A 21,360-nucleotide genomic window follows, 5' to 3' on the forward strand; every position below is an offset into this window, starting at 1 on the left:
ACTGGTCAAGGCATTGCCCCAAGAAATAAACCAGAGAATGGCTGTCACGTACTTAACGGAATTGAAACAGACAGTGTGCACACACGTTCTTTTGTCTGCAAAAGGACAGGAGCCTGCGATGTAATATTATAAATTCCAAACAGAGTAGAACAACATCGCTTCATCGGAGGCTCCACTGATGATGTCACCTAGCATAGTGACAAAATGTCTGAATGAAAACAGCCACCTTGGCGAGCAAGTCAACAACCTCAGATTATCTGGTTATAGTGTTTGTTGGGATTTTCTATGCACATATTTACTATTGTGTTTCCTATATGGAAAAGCACTTAATTAACTGTAAAACATTCAGAGACATCCAGTAGTCATGAAATAAGACTTGCACTCATGCAGTGTTTTTTCTCATTCACGTATGTTAATAATTTAACTGCATCGCTTATGCGGGTTATACAAAATAAATATTACCTCTTTTGAAATTTCAAAGTGCTTCTCAGCAAAATGTACAGCTTGCTCATGATCTCCTAATGCAGTATAAGCATTTCCTAAACTCCAACAAGCTCTCCCTTCACCAACCCTAAAATGCAAAAGAGCAGAGTTACACACACACACACACACACACACACACACACACACACACACACACACACTGTATATATAAAGTCACTTTGCAAAAAGTGGAATGTATATCTAACATGTGTATTTTTAGATAAACTAAAAAAAGTGCTATAATGAAACCAAGGAGCACATTCATTTTAAAACTTTGTTTGCTACTAATGCTTCACTGTATGTGGGGTGAGGAGATTGAGTCAGTACTTTGCATAAATGCTAGATTTCAATTATTGGGCCACATATTGATAACATTAGTTGGTAAAAATTAACTAGGTACGCTTTTCAAAATAAGACATGAGATTTTTGGTGCAGATCTTATAATAGCCATGCAGAGTCTTTTAATTAAGATATTTTAAAAATGTAAAAATCTGATCTAAAGATTTCAGAAAACCTGAGAACAATGTAGAACTTCAAAAGGACATAGAGGAGTTGGAGGAATGAGTAAATAAATACCAGATGAAGCTCAATGCAAAGAGGTGTCAGTTAATGCATTTTTGTAGTAAGATCATGAACAAAAAAAAAAATACAAAACAAGGATATAAATTCTAAACAGGGTGAAAGAGCAGAGGAACCTTGGAGTATATGCACACAGATAAGTGAAGGAGGCAGGACAGGTAGAGAGTGCAGTTAATTAAGCGTACTGTATCCTTAGCTTTATTAATAGGGTCATAGAATACAATAACAAGGAAATGATGCTGAAAATGTAAAAGACATTTATTGGACTTCAACTGGAATACTGTACACAGTTCTGGATGCCACATTAGAGGAAGGATGCAAACACATTGGGAAAAGTGCAGAAGAGATTTACAAGAGCTGTTTCTACATATGAGAAATGTACATAAGGATAGATGGGAGAAGTTGGGATTGCTCTTCTTGAGGAGAAAAAGGCTGAGAGATGATCTGACAGAAGTTTGCAAAATCATGAGGGAGCTGGATATAGAAGGAAGGGAGAAACTGTTCCCACTGGTAAAAAGCACAAGAATGAGAATGCACAGATTTAAACTGATTTACAAAAGTAGCAAGTGTAGTGAGAGAGATTCTTTTCCCCCCACATAAGTGGCTTAGGTTTGGAAGTGTAGTGCCCAAATGTGAAGTGGAGACAGGTTCAACTGAAGCATTCAAGGTGGCATTGAATGAATATCTGAATAGAAACAAATGTGCAAGGGTGTGAAGAAAAAACAGGATATAGGCACTAATGCACGATGTTCATTTGTAGGCACAATGCAGATACAATAGGCCAAATGGACTCCTGTGCCGTAACACTTCTGTGATTCAGTCACTGGTACGAACTTGCTCAGAATTTATTGCAGCATATCAAATGAACAATAACCACCATTCTTGCTCATGGCCATTTAATTCCCACGATATTTTGCAAAATAGAAATAGTGCAGTGCCCTTGCTTAGGAAACCGAAATGGTACTTGCACTGTTCAATCTCCTTAACCAGACTGAAGGAATGTTTACTTATAAACATGATTAATCAAGTTCATGAATGCAATGTGGAGGGAAAGGAAATGAAGAGGAAAGGAAAGGATAGGAATGAAGGAAGAAAGGGAAAGAAACAAAAAGGTTAGAAGGGCAAACCTACTACAATTAAAGCCTAAAAAGAAAAAAAAAGAAACAAACAGTGAGACCACACGTTCAATACCTAACTTTCAGTATGATTGACTGGCAAAATTGACTGTTTACCACATTAAGAAGGCAACAACACTCAGTCAGCCGGAAAAAAAAACGTTAAGACACAGAAATAAAGCATTCACCCATCATTCACCTGTCTGAATGAATATTAAAGCTTATCTAGCTATTCGTCCTTAGACATTCAGGATTTTTCTAAGATAATGAAGAGAATGAAAAACAGTTTTGACAGACAAAAAACAAAACTTGCACAGCTCAAATGATAAAAGTTACATTTTCAATTTTTTTTTTTTTTTTTTAAAAAAATCCTATTTTCTAACCATCCTGTTCAGAAATGTTATTACACACTTCTGGAGCAGGTGTGATTTGAACCCAGGTCTCTTGGTTTAGGGACACGCACCACAAGAGGATCCTTGAAAGTTAGATTTTCATACTTAACCTAGCAATTGCCCTCACCTGAAGCTGCAATAACAATAAGCATCATTAGCTTCACCACTATTTCCTCTAGAATAAAACAAAGACTGCAAATGTTCGGAGATCTGAAACAAAACAGACGTGCTGCGTTCTGAAAAAGTGTCACCAGACTTGAAACATTAACTCTGCTTCCTTCTCACACTTGCTGCCAGATGTGCTGAGTTTTACCAGCAATTTCTGTTTTTATTTTGTTATTTCTTGTAAGCTGGCTTTCTTCAGATAGCTAAACATTATTCTTGTAATGAACGCCTGTCAGCCTAAACTTCTATAAGGATGCTTGCAAATTAAAATGTAGTACTGCAATGAACTTTTCTTCATATACCGGAATATATTTATGATGTGGACTAAGATCTGGGGTCATAGACACTAAATGATGCTTAGAGATTAAAGCAATTAAATATAATTTTACCTATCTGCAAGTTCTTGTGCTATAATAAGATGTTTTAAGTGATATTCAGTGGCCTTTTTGTAGTCTTGAAGAAGAGTATAAGTGTTTCCAAGGCTGTAACAAGCTTGTGCTTCAACAGCCCTGTCCTTTAGCTGTCGAGCAAGAAGTAATGTTCTCCTGAATGAATATCAGTAAAGCATAAAAGTTAAAACATTTTAAAACAAACATTTTGAAATGTTACACAACATTGAAATATTTTGTTCTATTTCAAAAGAAACAGGAACTGACAGGCTGTTAGCCTCTCTCAAGATCACATGCATTAAAACATATCTAGTTACCATGGTTATGTGTTGATTGCACCTATGGTGTGGCACCAACACGCACAAAACAACTTTAAATCTGGGCATTTTTTTTTTTTTAAAAACATTGGCCTGCATATAGCTAACTGACTAGGCCATGGCAATTTAAGCAGCCATTCAAATTGGCCCTTGCATTGCCAGTTTGGAGAGAGAGGACAAAAAAATTCCTGCAAATACTCATTTGTGGATTATGCACAAGTGAATTTTAAATCAGGTACCAGACCATACAAACTGAATTTCTTGTGGTAGGGTATGGGTTTGATCATTGAACTATGCAGAGCAAATGGACCTCAAACGAAAGCAACAAAACAGTCATTCAAATTAACTATGACATCACAATGTGGACAATGTCTCATTGGTCCGAGTTTACATATGAACAGCCATTTCAGTGAGGTCAAAACTCTGCAAAATTGGTGAAATCATGGCTTTCAAACAAAATTTTCTCATGGTCTTTAACTACTTGATTTCAAAACAAAGACAAAAGGTTTTCATATGCAAATAATGCTCACTTGTAATATTCAGCTGCTATTTCAAATTCACCAAGAAACACAAAGGCATTTCCCAGATTGCTACTCGCTCTCCTTTCAGCTGATTTGTCTCCGAACTCCTTTGCAATTTCTAAGCGCTTAAAAAGCATAAAGTGGGTTAAAAATCAAGCAGAATATCAAAAGTCAGGTTCAATATTTAGACAGCTGTAATGTACATTGCACAGTAAGCTGAACTTCCAGGTTACAGTTTTATTTACTGCAAGATTTTATATGTTTGACATTGAGCAAAAACATAGCACCTGTAAAACTAAATTCAAGGCATCTAGCTGCTTGAGGAGAGCAGTCTATATACAATCACATTTCAGTTAAAATTTCACAAGATTAAAGCAGCAAAACATATATAGTGTAAAAGCACAATTTAAACACAAAACCACTAACTATAAATATCCACTTATGGTTTGATAGCATCATCCCTTCTTCAAGTTCATAGCTTGAGATTTTCATAAATTGACTTTGACAGACGTTCATATTTAAAAGGAATGGCATGAATTGCACTTACACAACTTCTTCAGAGAACTCTACACAGTATAAAATCAGTCACTAGGCAAGACCAATAGAAGAAAAAAAAAACACTTTCTCCGGCAGTTTAAAAACAAGGTTTTTAAAAATGGCAACAATTTAATATGTAGAATAATATACTTCAAAGCCACAGGTCAAGCAAAGATAAACACAATATGCAAAACTACCTGTCAGCATCTGTAGAAGCATTGTGAAATGTAACAGAAGACATCAGCAAGCAAAAGCAAAAATGAATAAGATTTACAAGCACACTTTAAGAGTTTATGCCTTAAAGGTAGTTACAGCAAGATCTAATCCTTCCAATCCACGCCTATAGTAAGTTAATAAAGAAGTAACACAGAGGCTACACTTTCCAACATGGCACAAATCCAGGAAAATCCAGGATTATTGTGTCCTGCCTTCTAACTATAGAGAACATTAAAAATATATGCAATTTTAATAAATTTGCATCTCCACGTAAATATTGTGAAATTAAGGTTGTGTTAAAAATAAACGTTTGCTATTTCGTACCTCTTTGTGGGATTCCACTGCTTTTCTGAAGTTCCCCAAAAGATAATGTGTATTTCCTAGATTTCCATAGGCACGTCCCTGAGCTGCTCGGTCTCCCAGTTCCTTAACAATTGCTAAATTTGCCCTATGAATAAAATTACTACAAGTAAATAGAACTGATCTGTGATGTTTATTTTAGAATTTAACAAAGGATTAACTGAGTTAAGAATTATAATATAGTTGATAATGATCACTGCTCACAGCTAAGTCTATGCAAACCCTTTGTGAAAGTCAGGAGTACCAGAATCAAATCTGCACAATTATCACTTAAAAAGTAGAAAATTGGAGCTTATGAGTTCAATGTAAGACTATGTTCTTTTTTTACAAAAAAAAAGGGTATTTTTGTATGAAATACGTGCACACAGTCTCACAGACCAGCATCCCCATTCCTAACTGCAGGCAAGTTACAATAAACGGATAACTCACTCAGAACGAGCACAGAACAACAGCCTAAATTGTTTCTTTATCTACTTTAAAGTTTAATATTCTATTGAAGGAAACTACTCACTCATAGTAGTCTGAAGCTTTTTGTAAAACCACAATCACCTCTTCTGGAAAGTCACCTGGATTCTGAGTCTCTGCGCAAGCCAGACTTTTTCCTTTAGCATGGTATGCATTACCAAGGTTGTAAAGTGCTCTTGCTTCACCTACCTGTTTTTATAAACACCATATCAAAAAACAAATCATAGGAAGAAAACAAATTACTCAAAAGAAATTACTCGAAATAAAAATCAGTAGTTGTGAATCATTTCTTCAAATTCTAAATCAGAGTTAACATTCGAACAAGTTAGTGGTTTTATTTTCAAATTCTATGATTTCTTGTATAAGCTTCCATAATGTAAAGGACTTGAAAAGCTTCTATAGCTATGGAGAAAGGAAACATTTGGCCAAAATGAATGTGCGCCCATTACAAACAGTCAGGAAGATTCATGATCAGGAACAGAGAAATGAGAGAAGCTAAACGATTTTCTTTTTTGTCTGTTTTCACTGAGGAAGATGCAAGAAATCTCCCAGAACTAGAGATCAGGTGGCTATGGAGAATGTGGAGTTAAAGGAAATCAGCCTTAAGAAAATTGTAATGGAGAAATTAATGAGGCTGAAAGTTAGTAAATTCCAAGGACTGCCTAGTCTACATCCCAGAGTGCTGAAGGAGATGGTGTGAAAAATAGGCAGTCAATGCATTGGTGGTGATATTCCGAAATTTTATAGATTCTGGAATAATTCCTGTGGATTAGAAGGTAGCAAATGTCATCCCACTATTTAAGAAGGCAGCGAGAGGCAAAATGGGGAACTACTGACCTCTTACCTTTTTATCAGTAGTAGGGAAAACATTACAACTATTATAAAGGATGGGATTAATTAGGCACCTGAATGATAATGATCTGGTTAGGCATCATCAGTCAGGATTTGTGAATGGAAAATCACGTTTGACAAACTTGCTGGAGTTTATAAAGGGAAACCAGTTGATGTGGTATGGTTACATCATCAGAAGGCTTTTGATAAAGTCCTCCATCGGAGGCTGGTTAGAAAAGTCAAAATAAATGAAATAGAAGGTATGTACTGGCAGGGATTAATGGTGAGTTAACAGATAGCAAATACAGAGTAGGAATAAATAGGTCATCCTCACATTGATATGCTCAGACTGGTGGTGTACTACAAGGATCAATACTTGGTCCCCAGCTGTTCACAATATTTTCAATGATTTGGAGGTGGAGACCAAATGTAATATTTCCAGATTTGAGAAAGATACAAAGCTAATTAGGAACATGTGATGAAAGGAAGATGTGAAGCAGTTCCAGTAGAAACATCCACTTTCCTGCTCCTCTGATGCTGCCTGACCTGTATTCCTCCAGCTCCATACAGTATCAATACTGGAAGACCAGCATCCCCATTCCTAACTGTGTTCAAGAATGTCACGGCAAGTCACCTTCTTGAAGTGTAGTCTTTGGTGCTTCCATACATCTGCAGTGCTGCTGGGGAGGGAGTTCCAAGATTTTGATCCACTGACAGTGAAAGAACACTAATATGCTTATTGAAGAGCTACGAGACAGACAGTAAGTAGAACAGACATGTGCTCAAACTGTCAAGATGGAACTAGTGGGCTTCCCAGGAATTTGTACTGGGGAAGGATGCCCCACGAGGGGAAAATCAATCTAGAAAGAAAGGGTAAGGGGGGAAAGAGAGGGGGGTAAAGAATATATGATGTAATATATTTACACAAGGAGAAGAGCTAGCAGATTTAAAACAGATGAGGAGGAATTAATCTTGGAATTCACTAACCCAAGTATGATGGATGCTAGGACACTGAACAAACTTGAGGCAGTAGACGGAATTTTTAAATAGTAATGGGTTGAAGGGTTATGAAAACTGAGCAGAAAAGTGAAGTTGAGGCGAAGTGGAGATCAGCCATGATCATATTGAATGGCAGAGCAGGCTTCAGAGGCTGACTTGCCTAAACCTACTTATGTTCAACTTTTTCATTCAAATTATAAAAGTTATATAGATGAAGGAACAGAGAATCATATATATCCAAGTTTGCTAAAGGCACTGAGTTGATACTGTAAGTAATTAGACAGTATTTAGTACGTGTAAAAGGCATAAAAAGTTGCAAAAGCTCAGCGATTGTTTTTCCCCACTCACTATATGCAACAGAAGCTATGGTCATCCACTTTACACCCTAGAAAGTGTGATTGAGAAAATAGTCTGATCTAAAAAGAGTCAAGAACTTCAAAGCAGGGAGATTGAGGAAAAAGAACTGAATTGCTAAAAGATAGTGTACAAGTACAAAAAGCCCCAACAATCTAATTAAGTAAAAGGTTGGCCTTTATCTGAAGGTGGCTAGGAATTATGCTACAGTTGTACAGTATTTTGGTTAAGTACCATCTGGAGTACTGAAGTCAGATTTTGGGCACACACTTCAGGAACAATATAATGACCTCAGAGACATACCTCACCATTTAGCAAAAATTATACTAGCACTAAAAAAGTTTAAATCAAGGGCATGTTGCACAGATTAGGCTTGTTATTGCTCGAGTATTAAAAAGGGTGATCTAAATTGATTTGTTCATATAGCAGATAGAGATGCTCTCTCTCTTCTGATGGAGAATCCAGAACAAGGGGCATGGCCTTAAAATTAGAGCTAGGATGGGATGATGTCAAGATGTACTCATTCATACTAAAGGGTAGTAGAAATCTGGACCTCTTCTCTACAATGCAGTGGAGATTAACAGATTTATGCTACATAAAGATTATAGTAGTACAAGTCAAGAGTGCTACATGAAGTTAAGATGCAGATCAAACATAATCTAAATTAACGGTCAAAAACATTCATGATACTAAAGACAAAGAGACAGGTTGAGAAGGAGAATCATTCATGGTAAGCGAAGCCAGCGCAGAGAATTTAATTCACACTGTTGGCATCATTCTGCATTGCAAATCAGCCATCCAGCCAACCAAGCTAACTGACCCCCCTAAACAATCAGGGTTCATATAAAAGTAATACTATGCAATACGCTAAAGCAATTGATCACAAAAAGCACAAAAAAATGGTAAGCGAGTGAATTGCTACCAAGCACAATGAATTCTTCCTAACTGTCACCTTATCACAGAGTTCTCGGGAAAGGTCTAGATGTCTTTGACAGCAAACAATTGCTTCATCAAAATGTCGTAAAACCTTGAAAGTATTGCCAAGATTACCACTGGCTTTAGCTTCTCCCAGTCGATCACCAATTGTTCTGAAAAATTAAGCAAGCAGTAATTTAAAACAACAAAAGGCCAAGTTTTCTGCATCAAATCCTTTGTTATTGACACTCCTTTATGCTTTCTAAACGCAAATGTGCTAATTATTCCCTTTGTTGTATACTTTTGATTTGTCAGCACACATTACTTTAAATGTTAGTTACAGATTTATTAAATAATCAACTTTCAGTTTGGAACTGATGCAATTTGTTAAACACATTTGATGTCCTTTCTGTTCTTCCTGCTTAAATGTCCTTGCCCAAGCTAAATAACATTGGTTGCTGCATCACTTATGCAGCACAGTTGCTGGAAATATGTACAACAATTCCTTTGGAATTCAACTAGATTCAAATAAAGACTGAAGTTTTGGGTGTAACCTTTTCTCTTTTGATATGTTGACCAGCTAATTATTTCCATTTATAAGTATAATTTAATATTTTGGACAAAATGGCTCATTCAGATTACAAAACTAAAACACTATTTGTTTAACTATGCTAGATATTGCAATCTTGTGGAAAAACGACATAGGCCTGAAAAAATTGCAAGCGCCATTTTTGATTTAATTCACTTCAGCAATAGAGGATTCAAAACTTGAAACCTGGTTGGGTTTTGTACAGTTTAAAGGTTTACAAACACAATATTGACTCAGAGCTTTCCAAGCTGAACAGTCATTAAAATGTTGACTCAAACATAAACCTCATTATGCATCAGATAAAAAGCATGATTTTAAACCTTCCCTTCTGGTGGAAACCTGCTGGGCAGGTAAAATTAGAGCAGTGACTTACCTAATTCAATCTTGCTGCTCCACCAAAGATATATTTTAAACATATCTTTCAAGCAGAAAAACTACTTGAAGGCACAATCACATTTTAAATAGGTGGTAAAGTTTTAACTCCCAGGTCTATGCAAGGAAAACATTGTGTGTATCTTGTCAGGCCAACATCAGAACTAAAAGAAGCCTAGAACACCAAGCAATTTTAATAGTTCTTTCCAGGGGGCCAACACGAGCAAGTGTAGTCCTCCAAACCTGCCCCCTAAGAAAACCTTGGGACACCTCAGCACTATTCTTTCCTTTCCTTCCTCAACTCATCAACTGCAATCTCCCCACTATCCGCCTCCTAACCAGCTACCTTGAAATGGTCCTTTAGGTTTCTGGCAGCAGCCTCTTACTGCATAAAATTCCACTTGCCTACAAACCACTGTCATAGCTACAGGGTTCAAATAGAAAATGGAAAATAAGCATGCAAATGAATCCGGAGAATTAAAATCTCCCAGACTCATCTTGTAAAATGCTGTATGTTTTGTTGTTTAACTTGGTTTCCACCTAGAACCAAAAAGAAAGCTAAATTTAAGTTGAAAGAATAGGCTAGATCAAATGTTTTATAGTTGACAGCAATATTTTAACATAGGATCTATTTGACCACTTGGTGCTTCAGTAATGTTAATGTTAAGTAGGTTTTAATTGAAATATGGTTGAACTTTTTTTAAAAATAATCAACAAAATTAAAGATGGAAAACATTGCATCTGATAGATAGGTGACAAAATTAAACTGATATTCTTACATAACAATTTTCACAAGAACGGTAAGGAAAGAAATTCCAGCAGAATGGCTTTAACATAACATCGCCCCCACCAAAAAAAAGCTGAAATGAGTGCAATAGTTTCATATACTGGAGATGCAAACAAGGGAAAATGCATGCTTACCTTGCGAGAGTCAAGTCATGATGGTGGTATTCCAGTGCTCTGGAATAATCATGCAAATAAAAGTAAGCATTTCCAAGCTGACTGTAGATGGCACTGAGGATTTTCAGGTCCTCTGTTCCAACCTGAACTGCAGCTTCAAAAAATGATACCCCGGCTCGACAGTCTCCTGTTTTACAGAGTCGTTCACCTTCTAAGGCCAATTCCAAGCAGGAAGCTTCCATTCTACAAAAATCACCATTAAAAGTAATCAATTCCATAACATGGCCACTTGAGAGATCACAAAATTGTTTCATGAAACAAGATGCATCAGCATAGCCATAGAGTGTAGGAACTTATCGTTTAATTGTTGTGTAAATCAGGAGATAAAAAGGCACATAAGAAAGGCACTTATTACAATAATCACAAGGTAGACTGGGAAAATAAGGTTGGTAATGGATCACAAGAAAAGGAATTTGTGAAGTGTCTGTGAGATGGTTTTTTGGAGCGGCTTCTGGTAGGGAACAGAGAAATGGCAGATGGACTGAATAGGTACTTTGCAACAGTTTTCACAGTGGAAGACACCAGCATACCAGGACTTCAAGAGGAGTCAGAGGACAGAGGAAAAGTGTAGTTGCCATCATCAAGGAGAAGGTGCTGAAGAAGCTGAAAGATATGGAAGTGGATAGATCACCCAGACCAAATGAACGATACCCCAGTGTTCTTGAGGAGATTGCAGAGGCATTGGTGGTGATCTTTCAAGAATCACTGGAGTCAGGGATGGTTCCAAGTGACTGGAAAATGGCTATTGTAACACCCCCATTTAAGAAGGGAGGGAGGCAAATGACAAAATTCTAAGCAGTTAGCCTGACCTCAGTCATTGGTAAAATTTTAAGAGTCCATTATTAAGGATGAGATTGCACAACATTTGGCAGTGCATGGTAAAATAGGGCTGAGCCAGCAGAGCTTGGTCAAAGGGAGTTAATGCCCAATAAAAAAAACCTGTTAGAATTCTTTGAGGTAACAAACAGGTTAGATAATGGAGAGCCAGTGGACATGATCTATTTGGATTTCCAGAAGGCCTTTGACAAGGTGCAACACAGGAAGCTGCTAAATAAGAACCCACTACATAACAGCCCATGGTGTTTGGGGCAAGGTGCTGGCATGGATAGAGGACTGACTGACTGGCAGAAGTCAGAGAGTGCGAATAAAGGGGTCTTTTTCAGGACAGTAGCCAATGAGTTCCATAGGAGTCCCTGTTGGGACCACAACCATTCATGTTATACATCAATGATCTGCACAAAAGTAGCTGAGAGTATTGTTTGCAGATTACACAAAGATAAATGGAAGTTCAAGCAGTGTTGAGAAAGAGGGGTAGCCTGCAGAAGGACTTAGAGAGGGTAGGAGGGTGGGCAAAAAAAAAACAAAACGGAAGTGGCAGATGGACTTCAATGTGGGAAAGTGTGAGGTTATGCACTTTGGTAGTAAGAATGGAGACATAGATTATTTTCTAAAAGGGGAAAGGCAGTTCTTGGGTTCCATTCTGGAGGCTGTTTGCAAGTTGATTTGTACACAAGTCGGAACACAATGCAAGACAATATAAAATAGCCGTTTGTGCTTACAAGGAGCCATGCGAATATTGGATCACATTCCTAAGTCTCAGAAATCACAGGGCACCAGGTTATTGTCCAATACGTTTATTTGAAATCACAAGCTTTCAGAGAGCTGTTCCTTCGTCAGGTGAAGACTTCAAATAAGTGATTTCAAATAAACCAGTTGGACTATAACCTGGTGTCGTGTGACTTCTGACCTTGCGCAACCCAGTCCAACACCAGCACCTCCACATCATTCTCAAGTCTGACATTAGTAAATCGGGGGCTTCCTATATATAATGATGTAGCCACGATTGTGGACCTGACCATTTTTGGATTGTAAAAATAAATTGCTACTGAAACACCTCCAAAACAAAAATCAGTGGAATTACGCTGTATATGGCACAATGCTATGGTCAGGTAGATGGACTTTTTCTGTCGAGGGCGACCAAGTGTGTAGATGAGGGCAATGCTTTTGATGCAAGTCTACTTGGACTTCAGCAAGGTTTTTGATAAAGGTCCCACATGGGATACGATAGCAAAGGGAAGAACCCATAGGATCCAAAGCAATTTGGCAAATTGGATTCACAACTGACTGAGTGGCAGGAAGCAGAGGGTGATTGTTCAGTGGTATTTTTCTGACCAGAAGTCTGTGTGCAGTTGGGTACCACAGGGGTCGGTGTGGATGCCCTCACTGTTTGTGGTTTATATAAGTGATTTAGACTTGAATGTAAATGAGTTTGCAAATGAAACAAAAATTGGTAGGATAATAAATTAAGTGAAGGATAGTGTTAGATTACATTGGGCTGGTCAGATGGGCTGAACAGTGGCAAATGGAATTCAATCCAGATAAATCCGAGGTGCTGCACTCAGGCAGTGCAAACAAAACAAACATGAAGAATGGTGGGACCCTGAAAAGCACCAAGGATGAGGGGCCTTGGTCTGCATGTACACCAGTCCCTTAAGGAATCAGGACAGGTAGATAAAGTGATTAAGAAAGCAGGTGGTACATTTGTCTTTATTAGCTGATGCTTAGAGTTTAAGAGCAGGCAGGTTATACTGGAACTGTACAAAATCTTGGTTAAGCTACAGCTAAGTATGGTGTGGAATCTATGTCATAGGAGGGATGTGATAGCACTGGTGAGGTTGCAGAGGAGATTTACCAGGATGTTGCCTGGACTGGAGAGTTTCAGTTATGACGAGATTAGAGATTGGCCGTATTAACAGCCAGCTCTAAAGGAATGGACAGGAAAGGTAAACATAATTCAAGTTTTGAGAACGTTATCATTTGGTTTCAGATAGTTTGTTTGGACAGGATACATCTAACTGGAGAAGCAGCTAAAAGTTTACTAATGCTTAAAAAACAAAAAAAAGGTAAGCTGTACTGTTTATATGACTAAACCCCAGGTTCCTGTACGTACTTTAGAATCTTTGTGGGCTAAAAATTGAGATTACAATGTTTTCTTCACTCCTTCCCATTGTTTCCAATGCAAGACAGGAAATCAGCACTGAAATGCATGCATTTCAGGAGGTTAACTGTGTAGTTGAAGCAGATGCTAGAACTTCGAGGAAGGGACAAGGATGCTGCACTGTTCACCTTCTAGAGGTGATAAAAGAGCTGGTCAGGGCAATGGGATCATTCTCCTTTAGGAGAAAGAGGCAACCACATGGCCTGAGACTGCTCTAACTCTCAATAAGACCATGGCCAATCTGATTATTCCATTACTCACCTAGGCTCCAACAATCTTTCACTCTCTTGCTCATCAGGATTCCATCTACCTCTGCCTTAAACATATTCAAAGGCTCTGCATCCACCACTTCGGCAGGAAGGGTTCCAAACACTTGAGCCTCTGACAAAAAAAAATCTCATCTATCTTTAAGTGGTTGACACTACATTTCTAAAACGGTAACCCACAGTTCTCGATTCTCCCATGGGGAAAAAGGGCTTCCAGATCCAGCCCTCAGGATGTTGTTTCAAACAAGAAATTGTTTATTCTTTTAAACACCAGTGGATGCAAGCCTAGCCTGTCCAACTTTCTCAAAAGACAATCATGAATTCCAGGTATTAGTCTAGCATAGTAAGAAAAGGATTTATAAACATTTAGAGAGGCAAAAAATAGATTAGAGATAGTCAGCATGATTTTTTGCAAGGAAAATCGTATCTTACAAACCCGATTAGAGATTTTTTGAGGAAGTTACCAAAAAGATTGAGGGCACAGGAGTCGACATTGTTTATTTGGACTTTAGTAAAGCGTTTGACAAGGTTTCATTTGGTGGTCTAATCAGAAAAGTTAGGTCACATGGGATTCAGGGTGAGCTTGCTAGTTGGATACATAATTGGCTTAACAAGCAGAGACAGTGGTGGTAGAAGGTTGCTTTTTGGACTGGAGGCCTGTCACCAATGATGTTCCACAGGGATCAGTTCTGGGTCCTCTTTTGTCTGTTATTTTATATAAATGAGTTGGATGAGCATATAGAAGGCATGGTTACTAAGTTTGTGGACAACACCAAAATTGGTGGCGTAGTAGACAGTGAAGGTGGTTTTCTAAAATTACAAAAGGGATCTTGATCCAATAGGTCAATAGACTGAAAAAATGGCAGATGGAGTTCAAATTGGATAAACTGAAGGTATTGCATTTTGGTACAACAAACAGGACTTATACAATTAATGGTGGGGCCTTGAGTATTGTTGTGGAATAGAGGGACCTATGGGATCAGGTGCATAATTCTTTGGCATTTGGATCACAAAAATATAGGGTGGTTAAAACAGCAATTAGCACGCTTGCCTTCATTGCGGAGTCCTTTGAGTATGGGAGTTGGGAAGTCAGGATAAGGTTGTACGGGACATTGGTGAGCCCTCTTCTGGGAATACTGTGTCCAGTTCTGGTTGGCTTGTTATAGGAAGGATTTTATTGAGCTAGAGAAGGCTCGGAATAGGTCTATCAGAAAGTTGTCGGGTATAGAAGGTTTGAGTTATAAAGAAAAGCTAGATAGGCTGGAACATTTTTCACTGGAGTGTAGGAGGTGGAGAGGTGACCTTGTAGAAGTTTATAAAGAACATGAGGGGTGTAGACAGGGTAAATGGTAGGTGTCTTTTCCCTAGGATGGGAGATTTCAAGACTAGGGGGCACATTTTTAGAGGTGAGAGGAATGAGATTTGAGAGAGACATGAGGGACAATTTAAAAAAAAACAAACAAACAGAGAGTGTGTGGAATGAACTTCCTGAGGAAGTGGTGGATGCAGGCAGAGTTATAACATTTAAAAGACACTTACACAAGAACACGAATTGGAAAGGTTTGGAGGGATACGGGTCAGGAGCAGGCAGGTGGGACTAGGTTAGTTTGGGATTATGTTCAGCATGGATTGGTTGGACCAAAGGGTCTGTTTCCATGCTGTATGATTCCATAAAAGAGATCCTCCATAATCTATATATCCTTCAAAGAAGCTTTGCAAAGGCAGTGCAACCAGATAGCCACAGCTGTTAGAGAGTCTGAATGCAATGCTACAAGTTCGACAATAGCACAAAAGTGAATTCAGCTTCAAATGCCATTGCCTACAAACTGCAACTCTCACCTCATACAATGCTGAAGATACCATATATTTCATTCACCTACAATCTCTACCAATTATCAATTTTTTAAGCTTACTTTTAAACACTACAGTAAGCTTTACACCCATATCTCAACTTGTACACCCTACCAGCTATTCAAGCACAACCAAAAAGATTGCACTACGTTCAGACACACTTCCTTCATTTTTAAGGGCAAGGTCATTAACTTTTCATTTTCTCCATGAGAGATACTATTTTATATATTTCCAGGAATTTGTCTTATAAATGGTTATAACTAAATTTTGTGATATATTTTAGCTGGAAAAAGCCGTTGTGCAAAGAAAACAGAAATCTCTTAGCAACAGTTGGGCAGTCTCAGGCGTAGCAGCATTGAATAGTTTCACAACCCTCATCAATGTTTTATAAATTCATAAATATTTCAAAGTATTGTTTAATAACGTTGCATTACACTTTAATCTATTTCATCAAATGGAATGATGTTACTTGTGTGTTTAAAAGCAATAAAAATTTAGTATCTAGTAGACACTGAAAGTCAAGTCTCCATAATGCAAACTTTTTTGCATGTTATTTGAATTTTTAAACTGGAACAATTAAATATTAAGAGACAACAAGGTGCAGGGCTGGATGAACACAGCAGTTGGCCTGCTGTGTTCATCCAGCCCTGCACCTTAATGTCTTGGATTCACCAGCATCTGCAGTTCCTACTATCTCCAATTAAATATTAAGTTAACTGGTGATCATAGAGTTTTTGTAGATTGTGTATTAACCTATTTGTAACAAGCTCTTTAAGCCACAAATACATCTTTTCAAAAATCAAAATAAGAAAAAAAACAAATGACTCCAAAGACAAACAAAATTGCATTGGGTCACATAGGTATAACATTAAAGCCAGGAAGAAGAAAACTACATCTTTTCACTGGGGAATGTGATTGGGTAGCCTTAAAAGAACAAAACCTACAGTAAACAACATTTTAAAAAACTTGACTTTGCATAATTTTAATTTTAATTTCACAGCCGTAAACTCTTATGATATTCGTTTGGATTGTTGTCATAAATGGCAATAAATAGAGTTCACTTACTTCTTCTACCATGGTAAACGTTCATTGAACTGAAAACAAAAGCAACTCCAAATCACGAGTCTGTTTAGGAGTATTCCAAGATACTCGCACATCCACAACTAATTGTTGTTAATTATCAATAGAGTCATAAAAGGTCTACAGCACGGAACAGGTCCTTTGGCCCAATTCATCTATGCAGACCAGGTTTCCTAAACTTAGCTACTCCCATTTGAAGGGTGTTTGGCCCATATCCCTCTAAACCTTTCCTATCCATGTACCTGTCCAAATGTTGTAATCGTACCCTGTCTCTACCACTTCATCTGGTAGCTCGGTCTATATACATACCATCTTACATGAAAAAGTTGGACCTCGGGTCCTTTTCAAATCTTTCGCTTCCCACCTTAAACCTATGCCCTCTTAGGTCCCCTACTGGGTGAGCATGGGTGTCAGTGGCAACAAATCACCAGTCAGCATCACGGTGGCCTCAACAAGAGTACTGTGGACCACGACGGTAGGCAGGACAAAAGAGTGTCAGGGCTCAGGGGATTGTTTGGGCTCAGTCGAGGGTACAGTAGTAATTCAAGGTGGTGGGTGGGAACATGTATTAATGAGCTGTGCAGGGCATGTCAAGTAGAGGTTCAGAAGTATCCTTGACTTTGCCGAACCTGCGACTTCCGATGCTAAGATGATCTGCATTTCTTTCTATTTTCTAAGTATGCAAGACGAATGGAAAATGGCTATAAATTGCACATATATAGAGTGGTAGAAGTCAGGTTTGATTTTTTTAAAATCAGGGATCCATTTGATGATGGGAGTCCTTTCGACAGGTATTGAATTAATAATGACTTGTAATCCTTTACAACTATATCATTGTGCATATGAAATGCACGCAGAATACAACTGTGTGGAATGCAAATTCCAGTCACAAGCGATACTGACCCTGTCACTGTTCACTGCAGATTGAAGGCAATCATCTGTGAACGGAAGTGATCACAGGAGACCTTAAAAGGAGATACCACTGGTCACAAAACACGAAGTAATGCAGGCTTTCATAGAAAATCAATTTGGAGTCCTGTACAGCCTATCGCCTAAGCTGCAAGTAATCTGCAACATGCTCTTATATGCAATGTTGTCTTTCTTGAGTGATGTGGTACTGAGAGAAGGTCTCAGTACTCATGCAGCACTACAATCTCCCAAGTCTCTTTGCAAGATGACTAGTACTGCATTCATCAGAATAAAGTGCAAAAGTACCATATGCAGACATTCCATGGCCCTCCCTCCTTGAGAGTGGTCCACGTCTCACTGAACGGAGAAGCATGTTGAACAGGCATCTGACAGAGTGATGAGAAGGATACCCACTCACAGCAGCGAAGACCTGTTCAGTTTCTTTTGTCTACACAGATTCATTGCAATGAATCACTAATGGACACAGCCAAAACAGGACACAATACAACAAAAACAGAAATGGAGGAACAAATGCACCAGCAAGCCGAAGACTAGCAACAAGCGCTAGCAGATGTTAAGCAGCCTCCATATGAAAAAGGTTACCGCTGAAGGACTCTGACATGCAAGAGGGCCAAAGCGTATTGTCCTCAATACCATTTCCTCTGAATGATCAAGGCAAAGAATCAGCGCAGAGTGACAACGTCCCAGACGCTGTCACAGAACTATGCTGGCTGCTGGAACATGACTCAAAACCTGAAGGAATGGTGGCTATCATGCTGACAACTGTACTGAACAAAGAAAAAAGAAAAATTACAGCACAGGAACAGGCCCTTTGGCCCTCCAAGCCTGAACCGATCCAGATCCTCGATCTAAACCTGTCACCTACTTTCCAAGGATCTGTATCCCTCTGCTCCTAGCCCATTCATGTATCTGTCTAGATACATCTAGAATGACGCTATCGTGCCCACCTCTACCACCTCCACTGGCAACGCATTCCAGGCACCCATCACCCTCTGCGTAAAGAACTTTCCATGCATATCTCCCTTAAACTTTTCCCCTCTTACCTTGAAATCATGACCCCTAGTAATTGAGTCCCACACTCTGGGGGAAAAAGCTTCTTGCTATCCACCCTGTCTATACCGCTCATGATTTTGTAGACCTCAAATCAGGTCCCCCCCCTCAACCTCTGTCTTTCTAGTGTAAATAATCCTAATCTACTCAACTTCTCTTCATAGCTAGCGCCCTCCATACCAGGCAACATCCTGGTGCACCTCCTCTGCACCGTGTCCAAAGCATCCACATCCTTTTGGCGACCAGAACTGTGCGCAGTATTCCAAATGTGGTCGAACCAAAGTCCTATACAACTGTAACATGACCTGCCAACTCTTGTACTCAATATCCCAAGCGATGAACAAAAGCATGCCGTATGCCTTCTTGACCACTCTATCGACCTGCGTTGCCACCTTCAGGGTACAATGGACCTGAACATCCAGGTCTCTCTGTGCATCAATTTTCCCCAGGGCTTTTCCATTTACCGTATAGTTCGTTCTTGAATTGGATCTTCCAAAATGCATCACCTCGCATTTGCCTGGATTGAACTCCATCTGCCATTTCTCCGCCCAACTCTCCAATCTATCTATATTCTGCTGCATTCTCCGACAGTCCCCTTCACTATCTGCTACTCCACCAATCTTAGTGTCAGCTGCAAACTTGCTAATCAGACCATCTATACCTTCCTCCAGATCATTTATGGATATCACAAACAAGTGGTCCCAACACAGATCCCTGTGGAACACCACTGGTCACAGTTCTCCATTTTGAGAAACTCCCTTCCACTACAACTCTGTCTCCTGTTGCCCAGCCAGTTCTCTATCCATCTAGCTAGTACAACCTGGACCCCATGCAACTTCACTTTCTCCATCAACCTACCATGGGGAACCTTATCAAATGCTTTACTGAAGTTTTATGCAACTGGCTCCTTGGACACCTGTGTGGGATCTCTCAATCATCCACCCACAAACGTAAGAGGATCACTGGACTTGAAATGTAAAGCCATTTATATCAAGTTACGCCATTACATGTTGTTTTCCCCCATGTCGAGGGCAGTCCTGCAGTCGACTTCTCCCAGGTGCACAGAGAAGGTCCAATAATTTTAAAATTATTGGTGGAAACTCAGCTCATATCAGTGCCTTATGGACATCTACTTGGGAAGGGTGAGAAAATATTGTGCTCACAGCCCTTTCTACTGACCACAGCAACATAAAATAGCTGCCAGGGATTTCAGCATTCCACCCAAGCAGACTTTGCTTCCACCCTTTCGAAAGCCTTGCACGGGCTTTCCATCAACATATCGGCAATACAGCAGACCCCAACATATAAATAAAGAAGGATCAAGCCTACATGTTCCATTCTCTGTTTAAGTTTCCTTTGACAAAAGAGGTAGCTTCAGTGCTCAAACCTTTCATTGCATAAAGTTAAAAGCGGAGCCTAATTCTCAAACCTTCTGCAGCATTACCAAATTCTGAAATTATGCTGGGAATTCCTGTACAAATTTCAGGCCAGTCTTTAATTTTCCTGGATTCCTATGATGCAGCTCAAGTAATTTGTTGCTGGTTTCAGTATCCTATTTTCTCAGGAATTTAATTTGTGGTAAAATCTGCTTGTATTTTTGTTGAAATTACACAATCTTACAACAACTGTATAAGTTTGCTGCCATGCCCAAGATTGGTTTTTGGTTTTTGTCATTTCTCCAAACCATTTCAGAATATATTTAATAAAGGTAAAAAAAGAGAAATAATGATGAATGGAAAGAAAGTACAAAAATAGAGATAAATACTTCGGATTACATTTTTTGAATTTTGCATTTTATTGTATTTTTGTCCAATTAACAGATTTCCACTTTTTTTTTTTTAAATCGTGAAAGCCAATGCAGACTCTTAGGGAAACCAGTTGGCTTAAATGGCTGAATCAGACGGATGCCCATAGAACAGGGTTTGATCCCCATTCTGGCTGGAATGGTGGAGATTAAACTCAATATGATTTGAATTTCCTAAGGGCAGAATCAAGGCAAAGAAGATTCTTCTTAAAAGTAGTGCTTTTTAACTTTTAAGTTAAAAAAAGATAAATATTTCATTGTTTTACCAGATGGGCCAAAATTGAATCAAAACATTCAAACAAGTTTATGTAATTTACTAGTTAACCTCAAAACGGAAGAATTCCTACCTGTATCGGATATAAGAAGGGTGGTCACGCAGGCTAACAAAAATATCATTTGCATCCATTCAGTTGCATCATATGACATCAAATCAACATATCCACTGTAGGCTCCAGAAGGATGCCAATTCCTCTTTTAGTTTAAAATTCAATTAGTGTCCAAGATGCAGTCTCCCTAAGCACGAGAGCTTCAGGAATACTGACTATATTCCGAGTTCTTTCCTCATTGCTTTTTCTTGTTCCTGAGGAAGATCAAAGTGACTTCAGATCACAAAACGTCTTATGATATCTGTAATAGTGGCCCCAGACTCTTCAACTGTAACCTGCAAAAAAAAAAAAAGAAACATTTGCATAATATCTGATAAAAAATGTACAGCTCATATGTATAAACATTAATGACTGTCAGTAGACAAAAGACGACTGAAATTTCTGTCCCTAATTGTACCCTTTATCTCCAAAGATGACAGAAATTTCATGCAATCAT

At 38.6% G+C, this 21,360-nt stretch overlaps 1 protein-coding gene across 6 annotated transcripts in view; it reads right to left on the reverse strand.

Moving 5' to 3' along the window:
- LOC109927776 (G protein signaling modulator 2) overlaps nt 1–21,360 on the reverse strand; it is a 54,778-nt gene that overhangs the window by 20,883 nt on the left and 12,535 nt on the right. For all 6 annotated transcript variants that reach the window (XM_048602195.1, XM_048602197.1, XM_020527790.2 and 3 more), the window contains 8 exons: nt 20,886–21,199; nt 10,521–10,742; nt 8,676–8,811; nt 5,586–5,728; nt 5,039–5,162; nt 3,971–4,086; nt 3,124–3,279; nt 463–571 (listed from right to left, as the gene is read on the reverse strand). In XM_048602195.1, coding sequence (XP_048458152.1) covers nt 463–571; nt 3,124–3,279; nt 3,971–4,086; nt 5,039–5,162; nt 5,586–5,728; nt 8,676–8,811; nt 10,521–10,742; nt 20,886–20,944 — 1,065 coding nt within the window. In that variant the 5' untranslated portion in view covers nt 20,945–21,199. The remainder of the gene's footprint in view (nt 1–462; nt 572–3,123; nt 3,280–3,970; nt 4,087–5,038; nt 5,163–5,585; nt 5,729–8,675; nt 8,812–10,520; nt 10,743–20,885; nt 21,200–21,360) is intronic.

The sequence above is a fragment of the Rhincodon typus genome, chromosome 10, assembly GCF_021869965.1.
Source record: "Rhincodon typus isolate 14 chromosome 10, sRhiTyp1.1, whole genome shotgun sequence".
Taxonomy (NCBI): Eukaryota; Metazoa; Chordata; class Chondrichthyes; order Orectolobiformes; family Rhincodontidae; genus Rhincodon; species Rhincodon typus.